A 25,844-nucleotide genomic window follows, 5' to 3' on the forward strand; every position below is an offset into this window, starting at 1 on the left:
AAGGGCTTAGTCTTTTAAAAATTTTGTTGTCATTGACGATTAAGTTGTGGGAGTAGTATGCATTCTCATAGAAGAGCTGAGGCTCTCTGGCTGCTCCAAACTCAGAAGGGAGGGCCAGTAACAGTGAACAGTGAGGTGGTGGGTCTCGCTGCAGGCAGTAGCAAGAAGGACAATCCGAGTACCCATAAGTAAACCACAGAGAGGCGGATGTGGGCAAGGGTGAGGCTAGTAATCAGCTAGCAGGACCGCAGGGTTCAAGAACAGGACCAGTGGAAAGATACAAGTCCACTGGGATGGGCAGTCCCTGCTATCTTGCCTGGGGGTCAGAGTCCAGAAGTCTCAGCCAAGCTGCAAAGCCAGCTTGGGTGGGACAGAGGGAACCTAAAGCATTTGCAGATCATGGACACAACCACCATAGCTGTCAGGGACCTTATTCCAAAACAAAGTGCTCCATCACCCTGCCTGGGGGATCAGGGAGGGCTCCCAGGAGCCTTGAGCAGAAAATGCCCAGAGGTGGGAGGCAAAGGGTAACAGGTTAGAAAACCAGAGCTTCACATCCACCTGAGTTTGAACTCCACCTAAAAGTGTTTACTAAGAAGCTGTTCCATGCAGCCTGAGCTTGAACTCCACCTACAGGTGTTAACTGTAAAGAAGCTGTTAATTCAGGGCTCTCTGCAGGAGTCAAAGAAACTTTCTCCAGGGCAATCCTACTGAGCAGAACAGCCCTAGATTGAAAAGAAATGCCACCTCCCCCCTCCTTGACCCTTTCCTGACCCTCACCACATTGCCTCTTTTTGCTCGTCATCGATTTCTGTGCTACACCTCTGTGACTCATCAGAGCTAACTCTAAGCAAGAAGCTGACCCTCTGGTCCTTCTCCTCTTCTAGGAGCACCTGTCCACTGAGGATTTCACCCGGGCCTTGGGGATGACTCCTTCTGCCTTCTCGGCTCTGCCTCGATGGAAGCAACAAAACCTCAAGAAAGAAAAAGGACTGTTTTGAGAAGCAAAAGTAGCTTGTAGTTTAAAGCAGTACCCTACCCTGCTTGCAGAGCTTCGTTTTGTTATTATTGGTATCAGTGAATTGAAGTGAAAACCCGCAGTCTGTGGTGATGCCGCTTGTTTAGTAATCTACCTGTTCCTCCAGAAAGATGATTCCTCTGTAAGGAGACTGTGGTCCCAATTTCAGCTCTCAGGAAGTTGGCTGCATTGTTTTTATCCAGGGGTGTTGCATCACTTCCAAAGCATTCTGCTCTAGTGCTTTCCCGTCTGAGAGGAGCAACCCAGCACTCCATGGAACCTTAGTTATGGCGAGCCTCCTCCAGGCTTTTATCATGGCTCATCTTTAATCATGGCAGGTGGGCTGAAGTGTTTTTGTTTTACATCTTTCCCAGAGCAATGGCTTTTCCTTTTCACATGTATTTTCTTACTGCCTTCCTCAGGTGATAAGTTAAAGGGACTTGTTCTTTGGAAGAGCTGAATGGTCCAGGTGATGGCCCTATTTAGGAGGTTCCACAACACTCACTAACCAGTACCCAGAGAGAGCCACATACCCACTGGGCCTGGGGTAGGGGCCTAACAGCAAGTATGAAATGCAAACACTATTTCACCTTCCCCCTGATACTCTTAATACTAAGGCAAAGGAAGAGCACAGTTTAGGCCAATGTCAGGTTTAAAAACTGTTATGCAGAACCTCTGCAGAGCTTCACAGGCTCCTCAGATGAAATCAGAGAAAGTTGGTGCTGACTCAGCCACAGTAGGTGTGCGGTCCCACTCCCTTTAAGGTTCAACAGTGTTGCTTCAAAGTCCAAGTCAGAAGACCAATAGAATGTGATTTTCACAACTTCAATAACTGGTTAGGTGTCTGCAAGAATGTGTCCTTCTCAGAAATAAACAGTCGAACAACACAAGGTTAATAAAGGCTTTAATTTCACACACAAAAAAACTCTATGCATAATTTAAAAGGTAAACAAAAAACAAGAAAAAACCGTAAAGGGTACAGAGGAACAGTTCTGCTAAAACACAGATAAAGTGCCGCTCCATACAAAATAACAAAGAATCAGAATCAAAAGTCACTCCGAACGCAAAGAAAATCACCTCACAAACAATGTGGCCAAAGCTGCCAGCAAACCTGGTAGTGGCTCAACTAGGTAAAGATTAAGAAGCTTACTTCTGTTCTCCTCTCCGTAGCATAAACAAACAACACTGAGATAGGCCAGAGAAGTTGGAGATGGAAGGAAAATAGAGTGGGGGTAAAAGATGAGAGGTGTGTCTCTCTTCCACCTCTCTGTTCTAGAGACAGACCAGTTCAGATGATTGCTCGTTTTGGCATTGGACCCAATGAACTCCAGTCCTGATCCAGACCCTCATCTACTCTATTCAGACAGCAGTGGACATCTACTTCAAACCTCTGTACTTTTTAAGTCCAAACGACTGAAATCAACTGCTTATATCCATACTGGCACATTTTTTAAACTTCAAAACCTCAGATACATAGCACATATGGAAAGGAAAATTTACTGTGTATAAGTATATGTGATATAACAAAAGAGTCTGTCTGAAGTTCAGTAATCAAAGCATGCCATAAAGCAGTCAGTGGTCATGGTGAGACACAGCAAAAGAAACCTGTCACAAAATTCTCAAGGCCTAACGAACTGTTGTTTTCCAATAATATATATATATATATATTTTTTTCAGATGTTAATAAGACACTGATAGAGACAAAATTAGAATTCTGAAGTAACACATCAGAAAGATGTTCGAGGGAAGAAATCTGTTTAGTTTTTGTACACAAATTAAAGAGCATTATTTGGTGTAAAGCAAGATGGGGAGAAAGAAAAAGGTGTATCTGTTTTGGGGGGGACACTTTTACGTGATTTGCATCTAGTACTGGGTTGCTGGTGACTTTTCTGAAAATCTCCATGTATATACAAGATCCACCTGGAGATCCAGCTCTGCTTCCCTGATTTAAAATAAAAGACCACTTCAGGGGAATCACTTAAACAGGGCAAAAAGTACTGACTAAGAGCATCCACTATAGTCACTCCAGAGGACAGAGAAGAAAGAGGAAGAAGGGTAATTTTTACTTAGTATAATCTCTTTTCAGTAGATCACAAATGAGTTTACAAAGTACCTTTTCTTTCCCTGTCTCCAACCCCCATGCTCTCTCTACACTCGTCATGCTCAACTACATATGAGAAACTGCCAAGAATCTCTTTAATTTAGGTGTTTCCAAATAGTTTTCATTTCACAACTACATATTCAGCTGTACATGTGCAGAGCTGTATTTATATAGATAAATAATGGTAACTGCAGTATGGAAGAATAAGTAAATTCATGAATTCACTTGCTGAGGTCTTACAAGTTTTTCTTTTAGAAGAATTTTACACTTGATCAAGAGAAATAAAGAAATATCTAGTACTTGCCTCCCGGAGTTAACGAACTGATCTTTAAGTATCACTGTATACTTCTTAAAATGTAAACATATTTACATTTGTTATTGAGTCATTAAGTTAGGTCTGAAATTAACAGACCACGGCAAGTAAACAAGTAGCTCTTGGAATCAAAATATAAATAGAAGAATAATTCATGGATTTGCTTCTTATTCTATTCTGCTGAGACAAAACTTCAGAGTTTGTGCACACATACATATTCCCGACACAAGAGAATCTATCTTCCTATAGGCCTAAATTATAGTTTGGGCTTCTAAAATGATAGTGACATCTGGCCACATGCAACTTTCCAATCCTTTGTAGTAATACTAGGTGGTAAGAATTAATGTTTGAATTTTAGTTTCATTTTCCCTTTCAAAATATTCCAATTAAGATGAACTGTGTGTAAAATTAAGTACTCTCAAGTTTCAATTCAAAGTCATTTAAAGTAATGTAACCGTATTTGGTATTTTCAATAGGAATATTAGTTACTGTGCAAGCTGCCTGGAACTGAAGCACTCTGTTCTTATCTACTTTGTCCCTTTCTGGCATTAACATGTCAAGTGCCCCATCTCCTGATTCTGAGCAAACTGCACAAAAAATATAGTCTACTAGTAATTTTAAAATAAATACTGTCAGCTCAAAAAAATAAAAAACAAACCCCATCAATATGGTTTGGCTGAGTTTTCCACCTGCAGTCATTAACCCTTCACTGAACCAAAATGAGAAATTAACTTAGTAGTGAAAGGGGTAATAGCTGAAGGAGTGAAGGGAGAAAGGAAGGCTGACCAGGCCAAAACAGACGTATCAAGGAAACTTCAAGTCTCAAACATGCAAGTATATGAGCAGTGAGATAACTCATCTCCTAGTTTGGTCTAGTAAGTCCTGCCCGAGACATGAAGAGCAAATCAAATTAGGTTTAAGCCAAGTGTACTTCAAAACCATATACACAAGCTACGAAAAGCAAGTCAAACAAGGATACTTCACGGGCAACCTAGGCTTACGGCATCACTCCTATTTGTTTAAATGCCCTAAATGCACCCACTCACGTCAAATCATTCCCAATCATTTTTAAAAGCACCTCTCTCAAACTCTCAAGTATAGACACAGAGAAGTAATAAATAGCTAAAGAATTTGATTACCACTTCACTCATATATGAGAAAATAGTTTTTTTTTTCCCAAGGGGAAAAAAAAAGGCTCCCTAGTGGAAACAAAATTTTAAAAGCTAGCTTTTTAAACAAGTACTTTCCCCTGCTCTATACTGCTCCTGCATATCCTACCACCACACCATTCTGGAACATTCACTCCATTAACAGGTAGGTAAAACAGGTAGGAGACAAAGCTTTCCTCAGTAGTTAAGCAAAAGTGCTGGGGCCACTTACAGTCGAAAAATTCAGTATTTTAGAACAGGTTACTATGTCAGAACATATCCAAGTTTCAAGAGTAGGGCTGGAGCTCTCTTAAGGCAATCTTCTAGGAAAGATGTTATATCTTCTGTGATGATGGACTTAAAAATGAAAGAAAATGTTGAAGGTTTCATTTTGCTATACTTAACTCTGTGTGATCCTAATGATTCCTGGGCTCACAAAATTATTTTAGGAAGAGAATTCTACTCTCAAACTCATTCTTTATGTGGTTTCACAAGCTGCTTAACCAAGCAGGTTATGTCAGCTGAGTGATATAACTCACTTAAATGTTGTACCCCCATTTGACCTCAACTCAAAGCACCTAGAAAGTAATAAATCTATTATGCACCTTTGTTATTTGTTAGCTTCTGGAATTACCTAAACCTATCACATTTTAATTCTCACCCTGTTTGAATAGCAAGGCAAATGATTAATGGTTAAGCTTTTCCCGCAGCTCACGTGCTTAATTTCACCTTTGCAGCAGGGCTTTCAGCTTTAGTGGTCCAGAGTTTCAGCTTGAACACAAGAATACTCCTCCTGACCTCTCTATGTTTGGGAGACAGAGATGCTAGTATTCTTCATTCTCCTTAGGTATTCTTGTTGGGGAGTCCCAACTGGGACATCACTTTCCTAGCTCTTACAGTTTTTGCTTCAGTCTGTTAGGGTAATGCTTGCTCCATGGAAGAATAACACAGAAGAAAAACAAAAGATTCTATCTTCACCACAATACAGATGATACACAATGAACATACTGTGTGAAGGATTCTTTTGAAAGAAAACACAAAGTGTACAATGAATATCAAATGTGGCAACACAGCACATTCCAAAGCACCAAAAATCCATTTCTTGGGACTGCATGTAAACAGCAAAAGCATTACAAATCCATGAAATATATATATATTTTATAAAAGCTCCTCAAGTCAGATGGCAGAACTGCCCCTCCTTTGCCAGGAGGACAAACTGTCACTAGTGTAACATGGAGAGCTGGCTTTCCAGTGAACTTTACTAATAAGAAACACACATGAAAGATCAGACTTGAGTGAAATTACTCAAGGAACATAAAAGCTAAATGCCAAATGATATGTATATCTTCATACATTTCTCAGGTGAATGGACTCTTTGACAACTTTTCTTTTCCAAACTGCTGTGCTATTAATTTTGAGCAGGCATACTCTGGTGGCCTATTCTAACTCTTTAAGGCTCCATTCATTCCACAAATATGTGTGTATGTACATATATATATATATTTACAACATGTATTCCTAAGACAAAAGGAAGTGCCACTCTTGTAGGAGAAAAAAAAGGATAATCAGCTACAGATGTGAGACCAGTTTCCATAAAACAATTAATATGGAGCGTTCCGCATAATTGCAGTTTTCGTCTTTTGGTTTGGCCCTGAGCTGTTTGTTGCTCCCGCATCAAGTAGAGTTCCAAATTCTTCTCAGGCAGAGGAAAGCGAAGTGGGTGGCAGTAAGAGAGAATATGCAGTGCACACTGCCAACCCAGGGGTTTGCTCCTCATGAAACCTGACGAGTGGTCTTCCCCACTTCCAGGTTAAGTGCCTGAGAGTTCTTTTCTGTTTCCAGCAGCTCATCAAATATCTCCCTTAAAATAAAACCCAACAAAATTAAACAGGAAATTCAGTGAGCAAATACAAGGACAGACAGAAAAATAGACATTGATAAACCCTGCATTATCCCATTTGATGCCTAAATTGTATTAAATAAGCAGCTCATTCATTTTGTTATCATCTTAACCCCATGTGCTGATTCTTGAAAATACTTAGAGGGGGAATGGCAACAGCTAGCTTTGATAGAAAGGCTATGTATTTCCCATCTATGTAACTCAGATCTTCTAGCTGATATAATAAAAGACAATAACAGGACAGCTTCCATCATAATAAGCTCTATATCTACATTTTACTGTGAGATGAGTAGTTAATGCTGAGTTAAGAGAAAAAACATTTTGGAAATATCAAGATATGAGCCCTAATAAAAATAATAAATTGTCAACCAATTTAACTGATGGGTACATTTTATCCTTAAAGAAAAAAGAAAAGAGTTTAGCAGATTTTAAGCCAAAAACTTCAGACTGGGCAATGCTTCTTACTTGTGCATATAAAAGAAGATGTAGCCACTCCGATCTCGATCGCTCTGAACAGAAGCCTCTTGGATTTTAGATACCTCTAGGTCATTATATGTAAACCATGCCTGCTTCTTAATGTCGTACACATCACTAATGTAGTGACCTGAAAGAAATAAAAATTAAATTTTTAAAAATAAAATACTGAATTTTTCTCAGGTACAGGAAATGTCAGAAACACCCAACCCCATTTCACCTTACTTCCAACAATATTTGTAAAACCCATTTAAGAATTACAGAAATTTAAGGGGGGAATACTGGAGAAGGAAATGGCAACCCACTCCAGGATTCTTGCCTGGAGAATCCTACAGAGGAGCCTGATGGGCTATACTCCACGGGGTTGGACAAAGAGTCGGACACGACTGAGCAACTAAACAGCAAGGGGCAAATATGCTATGCTAGGACAACTTTTCTGATACATATATTTTGCTTAGAGAAATCTGGGTCATTTGTGAATAGAAAAATCAGAACAGCTGCACCTATTAACACACACAATGTGATAAAAGAAAATATTTCAAAGTTTTTCTTTTTTCTCAAAAGATTCATTTATTGAGCACCTCCAAGTGACACACCTTTGCTCTGGTGCCTCATGGCACCCCAGGATGACCCTGGGCTGGGTTCACTTATGTGGACTTGGGCCCAATCTCATAGCTGGCGTTCTTTCCTCCTCAGCAGTCTGCCTCTTGGCTAAGGCTCCGAGAAGGGTCCCCCAGGGTTCAAAGTTTTCCATGATGCATTCAACTCACACCTCACAAAGCTAGGCTCAGAGAAACTCAATAAGGAGTAAATGCTGACTGGTCCATTTATAAAATACTGAAATTCTGATGTCCATTTACCTGAAGAAGAAGTGCTACCAATGTGACTGACAACACTGATGAGCCGATAGGAATGAGGAAGATTTCCTGTCTGGAAAACAGAAGTGGGCATGACTTTCAACTCTTAATTTGTATAAAAGCAAAACACTAAATTTATTATCAGAGCTGACATGGGAAGTTTCAATGTGTGGGGGGTTAGACTCAATAAAAAACTCAGTGGTTGGTACTATTCATATCCTTTGACCCAAGAATTATACTCCCAACTAAGAATTTATTCTAAAAAAGTAATTCAAAAGAAAATGTATATATGTATAAAACTATTCACTGTAGTATTATCTATAATAATGAATAACTGGAACTAAAATACACCCAGTAACAGTTAAAGGTTACAGGTATTTCAACTCAGTTCAATATTATTCAATTATTTAAAGAAAAAAAAAAAAAGGTTCAGCAAAATGTTAACTTGTTTTTAAAACCTACATGAGCATACACAATATAACTATAGATCTATATGAATAGATAACGTTAATGGTTAAGTACTAAAAAACAGAATGAATTTAATGAAAAAAGTTGCTATATTGTTGTAGGGATTATGGATAAACTTTTATTTTAAATATTTTAAGGAAAAGAAAATAAAACTGAAAAGTGACACTCATGCACTTTAGGCATTACTATACAAAATAATTCTGGGAAGAAACTGGAAAGAAATATAGCTATAGGTAGTCATGTATGGATGTGAGAGTTAGACTGTGAAGAAAGCTGAACACCGAAGAATTGATGCTTTTGAACTGTGGTGTTGGAGAAGACTCTTGAGAGTCCCTTGGACTGCAAGGAGATCCAACCAGTCCATTCTAAAGGAGATTAGCCCTGGGTGCTCTTTGGAAGGAATGATACTAAAGCTGAAACTCCAGTACTTTGGCTACCTCATGCGAACAGTTGACTCATTGGAAAAGACTCTGATGCTGAGAGGGATTGGGGGCAGGAGAAGGGGACGACAGAGGATTAGATGGCTGGATGGTATCACTGACTTGATGGACATGAGTTTGGGTGAACTCCGGGAGTTGGCAATGGACAGGGAGGCCTGGCGTGCTGCGATTCATGGGGTCGCAAAGAGTTGGGCACGACTGAGCGACTGAACTGAACTGAACTGAAGCCAGAAACAATTAAAATGTTCAAATACTCTGATGCAGTAATTTATTTCTGAGGATTTCCTTAAAGAAGAAAATCCTAAATATAGAAAACATTATAATCATACATAGTTCCTTAATATTATAATGAAAAAAGAAAATTTAAATGCTCAGTGTTAGCTAAAAATTATATAAAATAAACAGAAGTTAGAACAGTGAGATCTGGGTAATTAAAATTATAATAAAAACTGGAAAATGGGATAAAAGCAATTATTTAGGGGGAAAAAAAGGGTTAAAAAAAGATTCCAAGAGCTCTAGTTAAAAGTTATTAATTCAACAGTTTTCACTGAGTAACAATCAACTTGTTTTAGTATTTAACCTTAAAATAGTTTTGGTAAAACTGAAAGTGATTTAACATATATGTAACTTTGAGAGCTATTACTAAGTTATTACCTAAATGGCTGGATGGCATCACCGACTCGATGGACAGGAGTTTGAGTGAACTTCGGGAGTTGGTGATGGACTGGGAGGCCTGGCGTGCTGCAATTCATGGGGTCTCAAAGAGTCGGACACGACTGAACTGAACATGTACATAAGGCTGTCAAGGATGTATTTTTTTTTTTTTTCTCTTTCATTTTGTTTTGAATATTCTGTGTAAGTAATGAGAAGTAAAGCTCAAGAGAAAAGTGAGGACCATTTGATGGCTGCCAAAGGGGCAGAAATGAACCTGCAATGGACAATGACCATGTCCTTTGAAGCTAAGGAGCAGGAGGAGGAGTACTGATAACATGACCAGTTGTTTTACAAAAGGAATATAATGTCACCCACCTCAGCATTTCTTTTCAGTTCCTCAGCTTCAGATTCTGTGTACTCCATATCTAAAACATCTTCATTTCCAGAGTCCTCATCAGAACCCAATGAATCCAGAAAAGAGTTGTTAAACTCTGAAGAACACAAAGACAAAGTCTTGTAAAAGCTCTCAGAATAGACACAAAGAGATACAGTTGGGAAAAGGAAAAACAGCTGGAAGTACATATTTATCATCCTAAGAAACAAAAGACATATTATTATCAGGGTTCCAACTCACCCAGCCTACTCTAGGGAATAACAATTCAGCCACCAGTTATCTGTAAAAGAAATGTTTCCCTTTGTTTTAAACATATGTATATCAAAGAGGACAACACTCTTAAGAAAGGAATGAAACTGAAAAAGAGAATATAATTTGTTCATTTCAGTTCAGTTCAGTCACTCAATTGTGTCCGACTCTTTGCGACCCCATGAATTGCACCACGCCAGGCCTCCCAGTCCATCACCAACTCCCAGAGTTCACCCAAAATCACGTGCATCGAGTCGGTGATGCCATCCAGCCATCTCATCCTCTGTTGTCGCCTTCTCCTCCTGCCCCCAATCCCTCCCAGCATCAGAGTCTTTTCCAATGAGTCAACTCTTCCCATGAGGTGGCCAAAGTACTGGAGTTTCAGCTTTAGCATCAGTCCTTCTAAAGAACACCCAGGACTGATCTCCTTTAGAATAGACTGATTGGATCTCCTTGCAGTCCAAGGGACTCTCAAGAGTCTTCTCCAACACCACAGCTCAAAAGCATCAATTCTTCGGCGCTCAGCCTTCTTCACAGTCCAACTCTCACATCCATACATGACCATTGGAAAAACCACAGCCTTGACTAGACGGACCTTAGTCGGCAAAGTAATGTCTCTGCTTTTGAATATACTATCTAGGTTGGTCATAACTTTTCTTCCAAGTAAGTGTCTTTTAATTTCATGGCTGCAGTCACCATCTGCAGTGGTTCTGGAGCCTCAAAAAATAAAGTCTGATACTGTTTCCACTGTTTCCCCAGCTATTTCCCATGAAGTGATGGGACCAGAAGCCATGATCTTCATTTTCTGAATGTTGAGCTTTAAGCCAACTTTTTCACTCTCCTATTTCATCAAGAGGCTTTTTAGTTCCTCTTCACTTTCTGCCATAAGAGTGGTGTCATCTGCATATCTGAGATTATTGATACTTCTCCCGGCAATCTGGATTCCAGCTTGTGCTTCTTTCAGCCCAGCGTTTCTCATGATGTACTCTGCATATGTTAACTAAGCAGGGTGACAATATACAGCCTTGACGTACTCCTTTTCCTATCTGGAACCAGTCTGTTGTTCCACGTCCAGTTCTGTTGCTTCCTGACCTGCATATAGGTTTCTCAAGAGGCAGGTCTGGTGGTCTGGTATTCCCATCTCTTGAAGAATTTTCCAGTTTCTTGTGATCCACACAATCAACGGTTTTGGCATAGTCAATAAGGCAGAAATAGATGTTTTTTCTGGAACTCTCTCGTTTTTTCGATGATCTAGCAGATGTTGGCAATTTGATCTCTGGTTCCTCTGCCTTTTCTAAAACCAGCTTGAACATCTGGAAGTTCACAGTTCATGTATTGCTGAAGCCTGGCTTGGAGAATTTTGAGCATTACTTTACTAACATGTGAGATGAGTGTAACTGTGCGGCAGTTTGAGCATTCTTTGGCATTGCCTTTCTTTGGGATTGGAATGAAAACTGACCTTTTCCAGTCCTGTGGCCACTGCTGAGTTTTCCAAATATGCTGGCATATTGAGTGCAGCACTTTCACAGTATCATCATCTTCCAGAATTTGAAATAGCTCAACTGGAATTCCATCACCTCCACTAGCTTTGTTCATAGTGATGCTTTCTAAGGCCCACTTGACTTCACATTCCAGGATGTCTGGCTCTAGGTGAGTGATCACACCATCGTGATTATCTGGGTGGTGAAGATCTTTTTGTACAGTTCTTCTGTGTATTCTTACCACCTCTTCTTAGTATCTTCTGCTTCTGTTAGGTCCAGACCATTTCTGTCCTTTATCAAGCCCATCTTTGTGTGAAATCTTCCCTTGGTGTCTCTAATTTTCTTGAAGAGATCTCTAGTCTTTCCCATTCTGTTGTCTTCCTCTATTTCTTTGCATTGATCAGTGAAGAAGGCTTTCTTATATCTCCTTGCTATTCTTTGGAACTCTGCATTCAGATGCTTATATCTTTCCTTTTCTCCTTTGCTTTTCACTTCTCTTCTTTTCACAGCTATTTGTAAGGCCTCCTCAGACAGTCATTTTGCTTTTTTGCATTTCTTTTCCATGGGGATGGTCTTGATCCCTGTCTCCTGTACAATGTCATGAACCTCTGTCCATAGTTCATCAGGCACTCTATCTATCAGATCTAGTCCCTTAAATCTATTTCTCACTTCCACTGTATAATCATAAGAAATTTGATTTAGGTCATGCCTGAATGGTCTAGTGTTTTTCCCTACTTTCTTCAATTTAAGTCTGAATTTGGCAATAAGGAGTTCATGATCTGAACCACAGTCAGCTCCCGGTCTTGTTTTTGCTTATTGTATAGAGCTTCTCTATCTTTGGCTGCAAAGAATATAATCAATCTGATTTTGGTGTTGACCATCTGGTGATGTCCATGTTTAGTGTCAGACATATATAAATTATTTGTCTAGAATATAATTTGTTCTAACATATAATAAAAACATATGTTAGATAATTCAGATTCACTGAATACCCATAAGTATATGTTAGATTTAACACATTTGGTGCATATTATAGGTGCCACCAGCAAACATAAAGTATTTCATAGAAGAGAGACCATAAAAAGATCAACATCCTTTCATTTTCTTCAATATTAAACCATACTTTGAACAGAAATAATGGAAATTCAACATTTAACTAAGTTTTACCTAAAATACACTAAATAGATAAATAAATCCAAGATCCATTTTTTTCTTTTCCTCCTTAATGATGTGCTTGCACTGGAAGAATCCATCTATACTAATGGCTTCAAATAAAAAAATCCCAGGAGCATTTGTAAAGAAACAAAGACTTGTTTTATGCTTGTTTAAAAGTCATGAACACTTAAGAATGGGAAGAACAGGAAGAGATTACAGCATCAAAATTCTGGAAGGTGGAATATACAGGGGTGACAGACTTAGCAGACCTAAGATAGTCAAAGCCAAAACCTAAGTTGGTAATGGAAAAGTTGAGAACCACTCCAATTTATATCACAGGGTCTTCAAAAGACACAACTTGGAAATACCAGGTACCTCTGAAATTGGAGGCTAAGAAGAGGATAAAAATAAGGATTAGGGAAAATGTTTGAGTTACAGACTCCTAGAGCCACCCCCCAACCCTACTTTATGCTGCTGGGCAATGACAGAAGTCTAGAGCTTTGCTCTCTGGAGAGTTGGTAAAACAGTCTCTGGATTGGCAGATTCCAGGCACAAGGGACCACCATACCGAACATGGGAGGAGACCACAGTGTGCATATTCAAAGATGTGAGTTACTCCCACCCTGACCCCCAGCAGGCCGACTATTCCTATACTTGGCTTCCAGAACTCTGGCAGCCACATCTTTTACCTTTAGGCAAAGGCATAAAACTAGAACACTTTCTTTAGGAATCTTACCAGCCCAAGGGGAGGCCTAAAATATTAACACCATCCCCTAAATAGCAAAATCCTATAAAACTCAAAGTTGACAAGCTCTAGCTATTCATATACCCAGAGCTTGAATAATCTTTTTAGTCCCCTACTCTTTTTTTAATAAAAAATATTTATTTATTTATTTTTTGGCTGTGCTGAGTCTTCACTGCTGTGCGTGGGCTTTCTCTAGCTGCAGTGAACTGGGGCTATTCTTTGTTCTGGTGCATGGGCTTCTCATTGCAGTGGCTTTTCTTGTTCACGGCTCTCAGGCTACAATGTGGGCTGAGTAGGTGTGGCGCACAGGCTTAGATGCTCCATAGCAAGTAGGATCTCCCTGGACCAGGGACTGAACCTGTGTCCCCTGTATTGGCAGGCGGAATCTTAACCACTGGACCACCAGGAAGTCTTCAATTCCCTACTCTTAATCATGAGTTGACAGCCAAGGATTACTAGATAACTGAGGAAAGGTTCTAACACGGAATATAGAGACCAAAATAAACACACAGGACAGAGCAAAAAGGAGAAAAGAGAATCTACTCAGGGAGATGAAAATGTCAAATGCACACAAAAAACTATGTTTAATATCCTCAGAGTTGAGATGATATTGCTTTCATGAACTACCCTACCCCAAAATCTTATAAAAAGTAGCAATCACAAACCAGTTCTTGAAAATTAGAAGTATAATAGACATAATATACTAAGAAAAGTTTGAAGTTGGTGATAATGTTGGAGAAACTTTCCAGACAGTAGAGAAAAATAACAAAAAGATGGAAAACTGAAGAGATGAGATAATTATGTTTGAGTGTTTGGTTTCCTCTGGGAGGGAGGGAACGGGTATACAAGTAACTTTTAAGGTTCTATTTCTTTACCTGGGAGGTGTTCAAATTTGTTATTGTTATTAAAAATGATAAAAACATTTGATATACTCCTGTGTGTGATACATTTCATCATACAAAAAAAATGTAATTAAAGTAATCTCCATACCTTGAAGACTTAACTCTGTAGCTCTTTTGAGGTCATCATCTTCTTTCTGTTCCCAAGCCTCCTAAAGGAACAAGGACAAAACTAAGGTATTTAAAGAAGTATTGATTAAACTTACTTATTTAAGGATAAAACCAGCTGCTCTGAACGTATTTGCTAAGAATGCTTTCTATAAACTTATGAATGTTTAGAATATGACCTCTTGAGAGAGATGGAGTTCTTTACTTTTTCCAAAACTGTCTTCCTACTATGGCCAGTTTTAAACTACCAATGTAACTCTGACTGCAGATTTGGGAAGAGCTATGTATAGTGGGCTCTCCTAAGCTGACAAGGAGCTGGCTCTACCACATCACTGAGCTTACACCTATGACAACAAGATAAAACAAAATTTCCACAAAATACTATTCATAGATTTCTATGCTTTTCTAATATATCTGAGGTTTTCTTTAAAGAAAAAAAGTACCTCTGAAAATGTCTCAACTAGATACTAATTATACAAAGGAATAGGAAAATGCTGGCTACAAATTTTCCCTTTCATCTTGAGAGAAAAGATAATTTACAAAGAATGCATGAGTAACGAAAAAAGTATAAAACTGTTTTTATACTTTTCTCAATTCTAGACTTGTTTTTAAAGTTAAATATATAAGAAGCTTAGAATGAGCTATTTTGCATTATAGTCCTGGGAGCAATAATACTGTGTTCAATAAAGTCACAGAGGTGTTCTCTAAGAGGAAATATGATTACTTAAATTTATCCAAGTATATAAAGTCTACATTGAGACAAGATGGTAAAGGACTCTTTTTTAGTAATTAATAGAATGATGCAGGCTTCCCTGGTGGCTCAGCAGTAAAGAATCTGCCTGCCAACACAGGAGACATAGGTTCAACCCCTGGGTTGGGAACATTCCCTGGAGAAGGAAATGGCAACTCATTCTAGTGTTTTAGCCTGGGATATCCCATGGACAGAGGAGCCTGGGGAGCTACAATCCAGGGGTCGCAGAAAGTTGTGTCCACAACTTAGTGACTAAACAAGAAAGTGTGCCAAACTAAAGAAACCTTCATCTCATAATCCTCACATCTGAGAAAAATAAGACAATTTTAACCAGGTCAGCTGACAAGAAAAATATATCTTTGTCTGTGAAAAGGAGGGCTGCTGAAATTTTTTCTTTTTTTTCCTCTTCTTTTCTCTGAATTTTCTCTTTTTCTGCAAAGGGTAACCCACCCCAGTATTCTTGCCTGGGGAATCTGATGGACATAGGAGCCTAGGGGGCTACTGTCCACAGGGCTGCAGAGTTGGACATGCCTGAGCATGCATGCATGCCCTATGAGGAACTATTGCCAAGAAATAAAATTTCTTTTCCACTGAAAGTAACTTTTCTGAAACGATTACTATAAACAATTTGTAAAACAGTTTGACATACATATATTTTTGATGACAAGGCAATTAGGGAGGTACTTTTTATAAATAAAAGGATACAGAACAGCTGGTTCTGAAACAGTTTTAAAGCAGCAGTTCTCAACACTGCCTGCACATTAGAATCATTGCTGGAAGTTTAGGAAAAAAGAAGAAGAAAGAAATCTAGTTGCCCAGACCACATCTGAGATCAATTATATCAGAATTTCTGAGGGATAGAACAACCCTGGCATCAGTATTCTTTTTAAAGCTCCCTAGATAAAATGCAGTTAAAATTGAGACCCCCGATATTCTTTGCCTTAAAATATTAATGATAAAATCATGATTGCATATTGGCTGTTTTAACTGCTTACAAAATAAAGCTGGACTAGGAATGATCTCCAATAATCCATCTTGCTTTAGCATGCAACAAATCATGGTAATAGGAGGTAACCAACAAGGCATTTTGTTGCACATGGATTAAAAAAAAAAATCAATAATTGTTTTAAACCTAAGGAAAAAGCCCAAAGCAAGTTTAGTTTGTTTAGGTGGCTCAATGATTTACTGTATGTAAATCACCTGGAACAATGCCTGACATAAAGTGCTTAACAAATGTTTTTTACTATTATTATTGCTCTGTCTCTTGGAAAAGACAAATATGGAGATATCTCTTACTTGCTCCTGGAGGCTCTGAGCCAATGCCTGCTGAAGCTCCTGTTCCTCCCTCTCACGCTCCATATCATACTGCTGGAGCCAATCAACCTCTCCTTGAGATCCTTCTGGAGTTTTGTTCTCTTTATTTTCATCACAGTCTTTAGTTATCTCAGTAAAACTGGCAGGATCTGAGGAAGCAGAACAGAACATCACTGGGAAATTCTCTTATAAACTCTTATAAATCTCTGCACTAGAGTGACATGTATTATTCAAAGAGTAATGTATCCTAACCCCAGACATAACTTGCTTGGGACATACAATCTCCCCTTGCTACATCTAGATCAGGGCTTCCCTATCTCAGTACTATTGGCACTTTGGGTGGGATTTTTGTTTGGACTGGGGAGAGGGCTGCCCTGTATACTGTATAATATTTAGCAATATCCTTGACCTCTACCTACTAGATGCCAGTAGCAACCCCACCCTCTACAGTTGTGACAACCAAAAGCAACATGTTAAATGTCCCCTGGGGAACAAAACAGCCCTCAGTTGAGAACCAGTGACCTACAGTAATGGTTCTGAAACTTAACCAATCATTAGAAGCACCGTGGTTAAGGATGGAGACAAAAAAATAGCCATATTCATAGGTTATGTCACATGACCAATTACTAGGAGTAAACTATTGTTTAGGGTAAATAAAGTAAGAATTAGGATAGAATGATTAGGCTAATCATTGAGATTTTCCCTTACTACACCGTATATCATGAGTGTTTTTACATTAACAATCATATATGCATATTCTAAATAAAAGAGCTACATAAAATATGTAATAAACATTTCATGTACCAGTGTATGACAACATATTATGTTTAAAACATTTACCCAGGGAGATAAGAAAAAGATTAATCCTTCATTTTTTTCTGTTCATTCTCAATTTCTAGATTAGAGCCTCCTATTGCTAATGCCCGGAGAAGGCAATGGCAACCCACTTCAGTACTCTTGCCTGGAAAATCCCATGGACGGAAGAGCCTGGCAGGCTGCAGTCCATGGGGTCGTGAAGAGTCGGACACGACTGAGCAACTGCACTTTCCCTTTTCACTTTCACGCACTGGAGAAAGAAATGCCAACCCACTCCAGTGTTCTTGCCTGGAGAATCCCAGGGACGGGGGAGCCTGGTGGGCTGCTGTCTATGGAGTCAAACAGAGTCGGACACGACTGAAGTGACTTAGCAGCAGCAGCAGTGCTAATGCCACTGCTTCATATGTCCAAACAACGAAGCATGATGTTCCGACCATTCAGTCAGTGCATGTTCTGAGTTCTAGTAGCATATCTCCTTACACTTACATGGATTGGAGGATAGCCAGTAGAGCACCCATTCATCACCATTGGACAATTAGCATATATTTTATATTTTCTCCTTATTCTAGTGTTAGCCAGAATAAACAGTGTAGGTATAATTTTATTCTGGTTACCTGAAATTTCATTGTAATTTTTAATATTGGTAAGAGTGGGGAGAAAAGCAAGGAAACTCCTTCCTTCTTTCCCTTCTCAAACATTTTACCAAAACAAAAACTTTAACCTCAACAAGTTAAGGAAGTTCTCATAAAAAAAAAGTTTAGCCAGTCAGTAAGAATTTTGACTTTACAGGCTTGTTTCATATACACTGTTTTAAAATTAGTGTATGCTCTTTACCTGCCCCAATACTGCATTGGAACCACTGAAATGGTAAATACTTTTCCATAATACGGACAACTCTGAAGCTTACAGCATCTTGGTTTTAGACTAAATCAGCAACTAGTCATTTTTTAGTTGAACTGACTTACTGACTGAATTGGAGAAGGAAACGGCAACCCAATCTAGCATTCTTGCCTAGAGAATCTTGTGGACAGAGGAGCCTGGTGGGCTGCTGTCCACAGGGTCACACAGAGTTGGACATGACTGTAGTGACTTAGCATGCATGCATGCATTGGAGAAGGAAATGGCAACCCACTCCAGTGTTCTTGCCTGGAGAATCCCAGGGACAGAGGAGCCTTGGTGGGCTACTGTATATGGGGTAGCACAGAGTAGGACACGACTGAAGTGACTTAGCAACAGCAGTAACTGACTGAATATTTACCATTAAAACTAATTCTGAATATTCATTAAAAGAAATTCAAGATATATTAAGTGCAAAAAGCAGTATGATTCCAATTAAAACATTTTTTTTTACTCCTCCATTTTTGGAGAAACAATCATTTCCAAAGCCTGGAAGGGGTGGCTCTGAAGCATATAAAATCCTGCCTGTCCCTTTGGCCTTAGCTTACTGGACCAGGAATGAATATCTGAGAGTTAACCAGTTAGACCACTTCTGGAAATTCGGAACAGAGACATTCAAAGTTAGTTGATGTTAAGCACTTCAAGTGGAAAAAAGATTTGGGAGTTGAGGCTGCTATTTTAGGAAATAAGGTGAACATTATTGGGGATTCCCTGGTGGCTCAGAAGGTAAAGCATCTGCCTGCAATGTGGGAGACCTGGGTTTGATTCCTGGGTTGGGAAGATCCCCTGGAGAAGGAAATGGCAATCCACTCCAGCACTCTTGCCTGGAAAATGCCATGGACAGAGGAGCCTGATAGGCTACAGTCCATGGGGTCGCAAAGAGTCGGACACGAATGAGCAACTTTTATTACTTTTATTCAAAACATACTCATAAAAATAGGTGACAGAGGCACAATTCTTAACCAATAATTTTCAGCACTCAATGTAGCAATATATCTCATACAATCCTAGAATTACACTAGCAATTAATGCATGTGATAGCAACAGGTGTAAGAAAGTGAGATGCTAAAAAGCTCAATATACATCTGTCTTCAGAACAAGATTATCAGATGGATATAAAAAACACTTCAGATCTAGAAACAAATAAGACTATGAGATAAAAAACACACTTTAAAGGAACTGGCACAATGGATCAGAGGGGGTCCATATGATAAAAACTCAACATTCTTATACTAAGTGGATCATCTGCTGCTTCTCCCATCCCAAACGAAAGCTGCTGCTTCTTTTCTACATTCTGTATTTCAGTCAAGGGGTAAGTGTCCACCCAGTGTTTTTTTTTTTTTTTTTTTTTAAAGACAGAAATCTGGGAGTCATTCTGACTTCTCATTTACCTGCTCATATTAGATAAAGTGTTATTTCCCATCTATCTCTCGAATCCATCAACTGTTTTTTTTTCCCAATGCCAAATGTTGGCTCAGGGTACATTAACTTTTGGTTTGGGCTACTGTAATAACTTTCTAACAGTTCTCACAGGATACTTTGGTTCTTCTTTAAATTATGCACTACACTGCAGTGAATTATCTTTTTCAAATATAAATCTTTATCAAATACCTTTTGCTTAAAATTATTCAATAACTTCCTAATGCTTTTGAAATAAAAGTCCAAACTTCTAAACATGACTTTAGGCCAGGTAAAAACTGGAGACTGTGTAACTCTCTAGGCTCATCTTTTGCTTTTTCCCCCCTCAACACTACGTTCTAGCCATGCAGATCATTCTGTACTTTTAAGGTTCATTAATTTACCATGGCCTTTCTCACATCTGGACCTTCGCACACACACTCTTCCCCCCGTCTTTGGTTAACAGTGAAATCTTATTTAACCAGTCTTTCTTTCCCTCTTCAGTTGATTCAAGAGATGAGCAATGTGACGTGCTCCAAATATTTACTGAGAATCAAGCTATGTGCCAGGTACGCTAAAGAAGCTGAGGATATAGTGATAATTAAGGCAAGATGACCCTTGCCCTGAAGGAGCTAAAGTGCAAAGCCTTGGAGATGAAAATGAGTTTAGCATGACAGACACAAAGAGAGAATATCAGTATGGCTAAAACAGCAGAGTGAAAGAGCGGCAAGGTGAAGACAGGCCATAGTGAGAAGCCTGGATTAAGTGTAATGGCAAATCACAATAAGTTCTAGGCAGAAGGGTAATGTATGTTTTCAGAAAGATTACGCTGGCAGCTTTGTTCATGAAAGAAGGTCTGTCGTGGGGTGAGAGTGAAGGAAGAGACATTAGGAATCAACTGTAGTGGCCCAAGTAAGAGTTGGAAGATTATAGTTATGAAGATGTTGATAAGTGATTGGATTCAGGATATATTTTGGAGGTATAGTAGACTAGACATATTGACGGACTGAATATGAGGTATAAACAAACAAACAAACAAAAAAATCAAGGGAAATATATTTGTGGCTTGAACCAAAAAACGGTGGATGGTGATACCACTTGCTGATGTGGTACAAGGTTACTAGGGTGGGGAGTGGCGGCTAAAAATCAGTCAACCAAATGGACATTTCAAGTAGGCATTTAAATATGTAAGTTTAAAGCTTAGGGGAGAGATCCAGGCAAGGATATGAATTTGATATTCCATCAGTATGTGAGGTTATGGGAACATATGAGATCACTTAGAGAGAGAGCTTTAGAAAAAAAGACAGCTAAGTATAGTGTTCTGGGAATATTCCAACAGTTACAGTTCTGATGAGGAAAACAAAATCAAAACCAAAAAAACCCTAGGATGAATGGTTGCTTTAGTAGGAAGAAAACACCAGGCAAGAGTAGTTTATAGAAAAAAGTTTATAAAGCTTTAAATGTTAAGGAGGGAATGGTAGATTTTATGAAATATTGCTACTATAAACTTGATAAAGACCATTTTAGTGGAGGGGTAGGGGTAAAAGCCCATTTTGAGAGCGTAGACAAGAGAATGGGAGATGGTAAGAAAAAAGAGAGACTGAGTAAAACGACTCTTTCAAAAGATTTTTCTGGGAGGGGAGCAAACAAAAGGGGCAACAGCTACAGGGAAACACAAGGTCAAAATAAGATTCTTTAAAATGGGTAATATTAAGAAATAGCAGAGTGATTTAGAAAAATGCATAAGAAAAACAGTATAACAGTATAATTTCAAGACAGTCTTTAGAAGGCACAAGTAGGTAAGATCCTGGATATGAATGAATGAAGGGACCGCCTTAAATAAGAATAAGGACATTTCCTCCATAACAAAGATGAAGGCACAGCTTTCATCTGACTGCATCTATTTTCGTTGAAAGATCTACAGCTAAGTTGTGAGCCCAGATCATATGTGGAAGGAGAACTATAGATTTAAGACATTATGGAGACCAAGAAAAGAAATTTACTAAGGAACTATAACAGAAGAGACAAGTAGAATTTAGTGCCCATGTTACAATGTGGCTGTGAATTTGAGGAAAGTATAGTCATCACAGTTGTGTGATTTTTCTCCAGCAATCTAGCTGCTTGGGTGAAGGTATGGAGTAAAAAGACGGTTGAGCTGGGAAATGGGATTTCATTAGGCAACAGAGGAACAAACAGAGGCAAGAGAGAAGAGAGTCAGACTATGGCATATAGGCTGGGGAGGGAAGTGATAACAAAAGGGAGGTGATGAAGAGCCAAAAAGTAGAAGACAACAGACTGGAAGTCTTAATGAGATCAAGTAATTGCTGAAATAAGTTTTTGTTGTTCAGTCATTCAGTTGTGTCCTTTGTGACACGACTTGGACCTCTTTGTGACCTCATGGATTGCAGCATGCAAGGCTTCCTTGTCCTTCACCATCTCCCTGAGTCTGCTCAAACTCATGTCACTGGTCAGTGATGCCATCCAACCATCTCATCTTCTGTTGTCCCCTTCTCCTGTATTCAATCTTTTCCAGCATCAGGGTCTTTTCAAATAAGCCAGCTCTTCGCATCAGGTGGCCAAAGTATTGGAGTTGCAGCTTCAACATCAGTCCTTTCAGTAAATACTCAGGACTGATTTCCTTTAGGATGGACTGGCTGGATCTCCTTGCAGTCCAAGGGACTCTCAAGAGTCTTCTCCAACATGATAGTTCAAAAGCATCAATTCTTTGGCGTTCAGCCTTCCTTATGGTCCAACTCTCACATCCATACATGACTAGTAGAAAAACCATACCTTTGACTACACAGACCTTTTGGCAAAGTAGTATCTCTGCTTTTCAACATGCTATCTAGGTTTGTCATAGCTTTTCTTCCAAGGAGCAAGCATTTTTTAAACTTCATGGCTGCAGTCACCATCTGCAGCCAGTGATTTTGGAGCCCAAGAAAATAAAGTCTGTCACTGTTTCCACTGTTTCCCCGTCTATTTGCTATGAAGAGATGGGACCAGATGCCATGATCTTAGTTATCTGAATGTTGAGTTTTAAGCCAACTTTTTCACTCTCCTCTTTCACTTTCAAGGGTCTTCAGCTCCTCTTTGCCTTCTGCCATAAGGGTGTTATCACCTGCATATCTGAGGTTATCGATATTTCTCCCGGCAATCTTGATTCTAGCTTGTGCTTCACCCAGTCTGGCATTTCGCATGATGTACTCTGCATAGAAGTTAAATAAGCAAGGTGACAATATACAATACAGCCTTGATGTACTCTCCTCAATTTGGAACCAGTCCGTTGTTCCATGTCTGGTTCTAACTGCTGCTTCTTGACCTGCATACAGGCTCCACAGGAGGCAGGTAAGGTAGTCTGGTATTCTCATCTCTTTAAGAATTTTCCACAGTTTGTTGTCATCCACAGTCAAAGGCTTTTAAGAATTTTCCACAGTTTGTTGTCATCCACAGTCAAAGGCTTTAGCGTAGTCAATGAAGCAGATGTTTTTCTGAAATTCTCTTGCTTTTTCTATGATTCAACAGTTGTTGGCAATTTGATCTCTGGTTCCTCTGCCGTCTCTAAATCCAGTTTGAACATCTGGAAGTTCTCAGTTCCCGTACTGTTGAAGCCTAGCTTGGAGAATTTTGAGCATTACTTTGCTAACATGTGAAATGACTGCAACTGTGTGGTAATTTGAACATTTTTTGGTAGGAAATAAAGAGAATAAAAGAATGACATTACTTGAGCTAGGAGGAGAAAAGGGTTAGAGAAAGATATTTGAAATTAGTATTTCAAAGGTGATAGTTACTAATGATGACAAAATCTAGGGAGGTACTTCTCAAACTTTAGCATCAGAATCAACTGGAATCAAAAGAGAGAATGCTGAGCCCCACCATCCAGAGTTTCTCATTCATTAGGTGTGGGGTGGGGGTCAAGAATGGCATTTCCAGCAAGTTCCTACATGGTACTGATGGCCTGGAGACATACTGTGAGAACTACTGGTTTGAGTTTCATCAGTTGCCAAGATGGGGAAAAAGAAAAGTTCTTTGGAACTGAGAAACCAGGTGGTTGATAGGGACGTTTAGGAGGATGCTGAGAGCCCTAAGAATGCTGATGGGAGTGGAATGACTGGAAGGTCAAAGATAGCTATAGAAAGAGATAATATGGCAAAGTCAGAACTTACATGCTTCAAACGAGCAGGGATTTTTTTTAGGATGAAAGGAGACAAGCAGTTGGAATTGGCAATGGGCAACAAAGAGAAAAACGATCCCATCTCCATGCTCTGAAGTTTCAGGGTATGGAGTGGGGGCGGGGGTGTGGGGAGGAATCTAAAACAGCTGTTAAAGAATAGTAGGACAATTCATAATGGGAGTTTTTCAAAGAAAAATTGGCCTTGACTAGAGACTAAAGGGACCTAACAACCAAATGCAGTGGGTAAGCTTTGGGTTTGAGTTTTTTTTTTAAGTGTAAAAAATGCGTTACAGATAAATGGGAAAATGTATATGTGGGATCTCTATATATGGAATCACTCTTAACATTCTTAGGTATGCTAACTATTACATAAGAAAATTTCCATGTACAGTCAGGTTGAAGTGTTTCAGGGTAAAGTATTATGATACTTGCAATTTTAAATAGTTCTATTAAAAAAGAAGAGTGTGTGCATGCTCAGTCTGCAAAGATGGCATCCAATGAACCATGCATATAGGTGTTCTAACTCTGTGTAGTCCAACTCACAGTGAACACTTGCAGATCCTGTGAGTGCTTTAAGAAAATGTGACAGAACTGATTCTGTCCTAATTTTGAGCCTATACATTAAGGGCTTCCCTGGTGGCTTAGAGGGTAAAGCATCTGCCTGCAATGCAGGAGACTTGGGTTCAATCCTTGGGTCAGGAAGATCCCCTGGAGAAGGAAATGGCAACCCACTCCAGTACTCTTGCCTAGAAAATCCCATGGAGGGAGAAGCCTGGTAGACTACAGTCCATGGGGTTGCAAAGAGTCGGACATGACTGAGAGACTTCACTTCACTTCATACAGTAAGAAGACCTGGCAGATGCCCCTTTTGTGTTCTGGGGAGCCCTGAGCTATCCTTTAAGACATTTGGCTACCATACTGAAGAGATCACATGGAAAGGGAGAGTCCCTGAGATTACATGAAGAGATAGAAAAGATGAAGAGAAGAGGAGGAGAGAGATGGCCAGGGAAAGGGGACCAGAAGAACAGAGAGGCTATTTAGGCATCCCAGCTGACCCTTCTCACCAATACCACCAAGGTGCCAAGGTGAGCCATCTTGAATGTTACTGCCCAGTCAACAATACAGGGAGCAGAAGAACTACCATCTAAGACCAGTCAATCGTAGAATTACGACATATTAAAATAGCTGTTTTAAAGCACTAATTGTGGGGTAACTGTTGCACAACTACACATATACATGGGGGCGGTGTGGAAGGGAGAGGAAAAAGAAAGTGACAAAATGTTAATGAATCTAGGTGAAGGGTATGAAAGTGTGTATTTTATTTTTCAATTTCTCTCCGGACTGAAATTTTCAAAATAAAAACCTTATGGAACCTGTGGCTGATTCATGTCAATGTATGGCAAAACCAATACAGTATTATAAAGCAAAATAAAGTAAAAATAAAAACAACAACAAAAACAATAACAACAACAAAACTTTATGGAGGGTTTGATCATATTTGATCATTCCTTAGAATTATTATTAATTTTTATCATATGATAATGATATGGAAGATATGTTATTTTGAAAAGAGTTCTTATCTTTTAGTGATACTGAAAGCCTTACTGATGAAATGATCTAGTATCTAGGATTCACTTCCAAAGGCAGTGATTGTTAGTTTAGTAAGAGAAGGGGACTTCATAAGGATATTTACCATAAAACATTAAAAAAAGGAAACATCTATATACAAAAATCATAAGCTTTTTGTTTCCAGTTAAATTAAAGGCATACTAATTATTTTGCTTGTATATAAAATTCAAAACTGACAAGGCCCTAACAACCCCAAGAATAAAAAAATAGTTCTATAATACACTAGTATTGTCTTCACTTCCAAAATCCTAGGCTTGACATACTGACACACATTAGCTAGCTATATAGATATAGATACTAAATCCTTAGTATTTAGTACCAGCAGAAAAAAGTCAGACATAACCAGGAGAGGCAGTAAAAATTTTTTACTTAAAAATCTTAAGACACCCATAGCGCAAGGCAAGGAGATTCAGTTCTGTTGTTTGCAGTGACAACTTGAGAAACAACAAAATGTAATAATTACC

At 39.0% G+C, this 25,844-nt stretch overlaps 2 protein-coding genes across 22 annotated transcripts in view; one reads left to right on the forward strand and one right to left on the reverse strand.

Moving 5' to 3' along the window:
* VIL1 (villin 1) overlaps positions 1-1,908 on the forward strand; it is a 23,962-nt gene extending 22,054 nt beyond the window's left edge. The window contains exon 20 of the mRNA XM_027965183.3: positions 888-1,908. Coding sequence (XP_027820984.1) covers positions 888-1,001 — 114 coding nt within the window. The 3' untranslated portion in view covers positions 1,002-1,908. The remainder of the gene's footprint in view (positions 1-887) is intronic.
* Positions 1,906-25,844, reverse strand: part of USP37 (ubiquitin specific peptidase 37) — an 89,199-nt gene continuing 65,260 nt past the window's right edge. For all 21 annotated transcript variants that reach the window (XM_060411304.1, XM_060411297.1, XM_060411307.1 and 18 more), the window contains 6 exons: positions 16,452-16,618; positions 14,388-14,448; positions 9,749-9,864; positions 7,815-7,884; positions 6,946-7,084; positions 1,906-6,441 (listed from right to left, as the gene is read on the reverse strand). In XM_060411304.1, coding sequence (XP_060267287.1) covers positions 6,354-6,441; positions 6,946-7,084; positions 7,815-7,884; positions 9,749-9,864; positions 14,388-14,448; positions 16,452-16,618 — 641 coding nt within the window. In that variant the 3' untranslated portion in view covers positions 1,906-6,353. The remainder of the gene's footprint in view (positions 6,442-6,945; positions 7,085-7,814; positions 7,885-9,748; positions 9,865-14,387; positions 14,449-16,451; positions 16,619-25,844) is intronic.

This window comes from Ovis aries, chromosome 2 (assembly GCF_016772045.2).
Source record: "Ovis aries strain OAR_USU_Benz2616 breed Rambouillet chromosome 2, ARS-UI_Ramb_v3.0, whole genome shotgun sequence".
NCBI lineage: Eukaryota > Metazoa > Chordata > Mammalia > Artiodactyla > Bovidae > Ovis > Ovis aries.